Genomic DNA, 5,915 nt, shown 5'->3' with positions numbered 1-5,915 from the left:
TCTCTCGCGTTCCCGAATATTCTCTCTCCCGCATCGACAGTCCTCGCGTTTAATTATTGTCGCAATATATATATATATATATATATATATACATATATATATATATATATATATATATATATATATTATCACCGGTCGCGCAAAATTCACATTGAAAATGTGAACCGTAAAGTAAAAAGGAAATTTCTTCTTCAGAATGTCGGTTTTCAAAGGAAACTTCGGCACGATCTCTCCGTCCAATAATTCACAACTGACAATGAGTTGGGCGCCAGGTGCGGCAGCCGCACCGTCTCTCAATCACACTGATTACCAGAAAAGCCAAATTTTATTATATATATATATATATATATATATTATAATAAATAAGTAATCTTATATAAAATGCGGAATGATTAACAACAAGCAAGTATAATATGAGTTTTTAACGCAACAAAGATTATATTTACTTACCTTATATGAAAATACATATATTTGTACAGGAACAAACTCGTTAAAAACAAACATGCTTGTTTTTCAATAAAGAGAAGTTTAGACATATGAGAACACCGATGTATATTTATATGTATAAAAGGGTAGTACCTAAGCGAACAAGAATTGTAAGTAATAGATTAAGTCATTCTCATTGTAGATTATTCAGAAAGATACACTCTCAGTCAGTCAATCAGATCAGTTCGCATACGATTATTATTCTCAGAGCTTTCGCTATATACGATTCGTCAGCGTTATTTATACTTATACATTTTTGCATTTTATTCTTAAATACTTATAATTATTCGTATACATAATCATACTTGTACTATATTTCCAAAAGTGTACTTATAAAATATATTACTGTATAATTATTCACCGGTGTAACATCACTAAATTTCATATCCTTCATTGATTCGAGAGTCGCCGACCTCCATTGTAAGTATTACAAGTAAACATTATAATTATTCACGAGTTAGAATATAAATCAATTAATTAATATTAATTACTGTTCGATATAAAGTACTTAACAACTAATAAATGATCATATTATTTATTAACAAATAATATTGAATATAATTCAACTATTCATATATAATTATTAATGAATATTTACAATATATTAATCCATATTAACACACATAACTAACTCTTAATAAACTACATCATTAACTAACAATTAACTATCTCACTAATCATTTGTTATAATCTCACGACGATTCCGTTAGTGTTAGTCGACACTCGCGGACTATCATTGCTGCTCCATCCTTTGAGTTGTCTCCTTATACGACTTATTGTACCTGAAATAAATCACAAGCTAATAGTGTCGCATGTGATATAAATACTTCTGCGTGTACAATATATATATATATATATATATATATATATATATATACTCATCTGAACTTAAATCCAATTGGGTTGCTATCTTTTTACTTTCATTTTATTTCTTTATCTATCCTGTAACAAAAGAAGGCAAAGCACATCTTGTAAGAAATCTAGTAGAAACTATCAAAACTGCATACTAACAAGAATAATTTAACATTCAATATGGATCTCATAAAAGCTTACCTATTTATCTCCGGTATAGTAGCAAAATGGGACGCGGAAGAAGAACAGATCGCGCGCGCCTCATAAGAAAACTTACTAGTGCTTTAGAATCGGGCGACTTCTCTTGCAAATGTCACATTCCCCTACTATTCAGCGTGCTTTCTCCAAACGACTAGTAACTACTAAGGAAACAGTCGACGACTCTGAGCCCGAGATTATTTACGAATCTCTGTCGCAAAATCTTCCTGCGATCAAGAGAATCGTTACGTTATGTAAAACATTCAAAATAGTTATCAGACCTCCTAGGAGACCAGAAATCATCACCCTCGACTGAAATAAAAATATATACACATATATCTCAGTAACATTGAGTTAGTTATTTTCCTGCTACATAGTATATAATAAAACTTCGCGTTAGAATTAGTTAATATATAACTATTAATTTAAATAATTACCGATACTATATTATCTTATATAATTATCGAAATTATTTTTTTATTAAACAATTGAAGAAATAATTAATATATAATTATTAATTTATACAAGTATTGATATTATATTATTATCTTATATAAATATCGAAATTATTAATTATTAACAATTAAAGAATTAATTAACACATAATTGCTAATTTAAATAATTATTGATGTATTTATTATTTTATATAATTACTAACCTTGTTACTTATTAAACGATTGATATTGAGAAATACTTAAAAATTTTATTAAATAAATTATTATCAAACCTTATTATAATATCCTTTTATTATCAGTTAATAATATTTATTATTACGGCAGTAAGTACTAACTAATTATACATTTTAATTATTAAAATACTTCCCAATCTCCGTATTCAATCTGTTATCCTGTCCTCGCGCGTTCTTCCCCTACTCCTGACCACGCGCGTTCTACCGCTCGGCCCCGTTTACTCAGGTTTCCCCCACTATGCGTACTCGTGAAGGCGCGTGAACGCGCAGAATTTAAAGCCCAGGACGTGACAATATACTACAACTGAAAACTCACCATTTCTTAGAGTGCAAATATTATGGAGAACGCAAAAAGCTAATATAACTTGTATTTTTTTTATATCAGTCAGGGGTAAGCAATCTAACAAAATACAGAACCGTACCCTTAATAATCCGAACGCTCGCTCTATGGCCATCCTGGTTGATAACAAACAAAAGTTATAATTTGTTTGAAGTGCTGTGAGATAACCATTATCTTTAAATGGAATCATTAAATGCGGAAAGATTGCATATGCAAAATCTGCTATAATGAATATCGAAAGGAAAGTATTCATTTGGCATTTCAATGTATTGTAATTCTGCAAATGCAGAATTTCTCAACACTCTTGTATCATGTACTGAGCCGACATGTCCTGCATAGCAGTGAATAAAAACTGTTTTTGCATTACATACCGCTTGCAAGTGAATCATATGAAATTGTTTCCTGCATATGTATGAAGCAGGATTTTTCTTTGGAGCTCTAATTCTAATATATGATCTATCAAGGGCTCCGATTACATTAGGAAAACCTTGCTTTCGCAAATTCTTCAATAGTACGGTGTAGCACTTCATTTTTTGGCCACTGAATAAATCTTGGTGCAAAACAATGCAAGGCATAAGTTACCTTTCTTACTGCTCTGAATGCTGTTGCTTTTCCAACACCAAATTGGATATGTATTGATCTGCGAAAATAAATATATATGCTACACAACTCTACATTTAAAAATAACAAAAAAACTGCATTCTGATATTGCCAAAACTGAAAATCTATAGTGTATGTATGTATATGACGAAAATTATAGATTTTCAGTACTAGCAGTAAATATTAAAATAGCCATTATATTATTATTTTATTATAGTATAAGAATAAAAGTAAATACCTATATCTAATCTGGAGTAGCTAAAAACTATAATGTTATTAATAGTTGTTTTTTTGCCGATATTTGTTTTCTTCCTGTTGTATTTGTTAGACCCAAAGCTGGCTCAATCAATTGCATAATCATTTCAAATGTTTCAGAAAACATCCTGCAAATAATAAACATGACAATTTAAAGTTTACTATTTTATAAAAATTGCAATTAATTTCTATATTTGCTATTTATTTTCTTTTATAATTAAACAAAATTTATATTTTTTAAGCGGTAATGATGAAAATGCATTTTCAAATAATGAAAAGCAAATTTAAACTTACAAAATATAAATAATTTCTTGTGCAATCATATTAAACTTTACCTGGTATTCCTTGTATTCTTGTCGCAAATATCCTGGTCTACTCGTTGTACATAATCAAATAATTTTTCGGAAGGAATATTTGTTCCTATAGTATTTCCTACTATAATAATAGCATAAATAGTGGACATATCTGTTTCTTCATCACTGTCACTTTCACTTTTCATTTTCACTTTCACTAATGCTCGACAAACATGAGTCGATTGTTGATATTTCATCTCCTAATATCATAAAAGAAGATGAAACAGTAATAATTGAAACCAAACAGGATTCAGTGTCAGCGTCTATCACGTCCATGTTTAATGCATAAAGTGCATGCAATCTGTTCCGTTACTAGAAGACGCATGGTTCATGCATAAAGTGTATAAAGAAACGGAACAAATTTTGCACTTCATGCTCTGCGTAGGGCATTCATGCCTTCCATGCGTGAAACGAAACGCACCCCCAATGATTAGGCGTTTTGTGCACCTCGGCTTCTACAACGCGTTCCTCTGTGTATCGTCTAATATCACGGGGATGGTCGGTCTCTATATCGCGATTAGCAAGTGGTCTATGTGCATCAACTTCCACGAATCGATTATTGTCGCGGATTATGGTATAGTGAAGGCGGTTAATTTCGCGGTCGATGGCACCCTCGGACACACTCATGGCACCGTTCGGCGGTGTCTGCAACATGTTAGCCTGACATTAGTTTGAATCGAAAATACTGTTGTCGTATGATGTTAATGAAAACTCTCTACGTTGCAATATGTTACTGGGAGTTCGGCTTACGCGTACTTTAATTTTATTTTTATTTTCGATATCGGCATTGGTTTCTTTTTCCGCAAACAGACTTTCGTCGAAAGTATCAAACGGGAACTCGCTCGTTCGGTTATCACGTGAGTAGATAATTCTGAGTCGCTCTCGCTCGAATAATGTGCTTCTAATTTTATTTGTACCTTTTCGAGGGTTTCTAAGACAGTGGCAATGCCTTTATTGCCCGCTCGGCTAAGTTGCTAAACAGCCACGATTTATTTGCTATTGATTGCTGGGGAGTTTCGTGTCCTTCTGACATTCACGAAAATAATAAAATTCGGACTTACAGTATTACGGCTCGCATCGTTACGCTCTATACGGGTCGGCTGCTGCTGCTGCAACTCGATCACTTGTGATCGTGAGCTGATAACAGCTGCTCCGAGTTATCGCTCGTAATGATGCGCTGCTCGTGTGGTTGTCGTAGATCAGCGTTGTGATCCTTGGATGTTGGCGATCCTTTTTGACCCTCAACTACTTATCACTCGTTGCACTGCTTGCGTCCGTTTTCTCTTTCTCTCGTTATTGTCGTGGCTTCTGCTTGCTTCCGTCAGTGTTACTGACGTGCCCGTCTAACACCTTTTATAAATATTTTTTTGTGTTTTTACAGGACTTCTTTCTATAAGGAAACTTCGGCAATCTCCGGCATACTACCGTTGCTACCAATTTGTTGCACCTCGGGTAAAGTACTTAGGGATGTAGGCCGGATTAGGAAAAGAACTTCCGAACTGTCGGAGTTTTCCCAATAATTTGTAGTCTCGATAAATTTTAAGTTTACTTCTTTATTCAATATATTGATATATAAACTCAATCAAGACTCTGAGTATAATTATTTCTAGACCTCGTGTGACTCCGTTTCTCTTTTTTACTTGCTTAACGCGACTCTCAATTTATTCGCGATGCGACTCTGATGTTGATCTTTTTGAACTCATTCTTTGTTCACTCCTGAGTTTTTATGTAAACTCGGTTTTTTGTTATTTCGTTTGGAAGGAGTGCCTGGCGACAGGCACCTAGTTGGTGAATAGTTTTTACATACGCGGTTAGATTTTGAGCGCGAAGCTGCTCGAAAGACGAAGCTCTTAGCTCGCGTCTCCGCGGTTTCCGGCCCGCTGCTGTATCAGCGGTCTTATCGCGGAAAATATAGTAATTCTATATTTTATATCCGCTGTATATGTAATTATAGCCTTTCGGGCTATAACAATTTAAAATAATGAAATGTAATAAAATCTTTTTCAAAATAAATTTTTATTTTTATGACGCAATATTTTGATATTACAATTTTTTTGTAGAATTTTCAACTAACATTTTATAACCAATTTTTTACATTAATTTAGAAATAACAGTTTTTTATATAACACTTTCGGATATTGAA

General features: G+C 33.0%; 1 protein-coding gene across 1 annotated transcript; it reads right to left on the bottom strand.

Annotated features, from left to right (window-relative positions):
• Window positions 1-535: 535 nt before the first annotated feature.
• LOC114931171 (uncharacterized) lies at window positions 536-3,123 on the bottom strand. Its single transcript, XM_085483892.1, has 4 exons — window positions 2,936-3,123; window positions 2,647-2,841; window positions 1,540-1,763; window positions 536-1,428 (listed from the first exon to the last, which is right to left on the bottom strand). Exons 1-3 carry the CDS (start codon window positions 3,092-3,094, stop codon window positions 1,734-1,736), a joined length of 384 nt encoding a protein of 127 aa, XP_085340018.1. The 5' UTR covers window positions 3,095-3,123; the 3' UTR covers window positions 536-1,428; window positions 1,540-1,733.
• Window positions 3,124-5,915: the final 2,792 nt, after the last annotated feature.

This window comes from Nylanderia fulva, unplaced genomic scaffold (genome assembly GCF_048542155.1).
Source record: "Nylanderia fulva isolate GAGA-0341 unplaced genomic scaffold, ASM4854215v1 Scaffold101, whole genome shotgun sequence".
Lineage (NCBI taxonomy): Eukaryota > Metazoa > Arthropoda > Insecta > Hymenoptera > Formicidae > Nylanderia > Nylanderia fulva.
The sequence above is the reverse complement of the archived record's forward strand: the minus strand, read 5'-3'. Positions and strand labels throughout refer to the sequence as shown.

What these genes read in the sequence shown, in the direction of transcription:
- LOC114931171 (XM_085483892.1), bottom strand. Translation starts at nt 3,094, where the DNA reads ATGAAGTGCTACACCGTACTATTGAAGAATTTGCGAAAGCAAGGTTTT. An exon ending in ATATGATTCACTTGCAAGCG is followed by an intron (nt 2,842 to 2,935) that starts GTATGTAATGCA and finishes CTGCATTTGCAG; the next exon opens with AATTACAATACATTGAAATG. An exon ending in GAGCGTTCGGATTATTAAGG is followed by an intron (nt 1,764 to 2,646) that starts GTACGGTTCTGT and finishes TCTTGATCGCAG; the next exon opens with GAAGATTTTGCGACAGAGAT.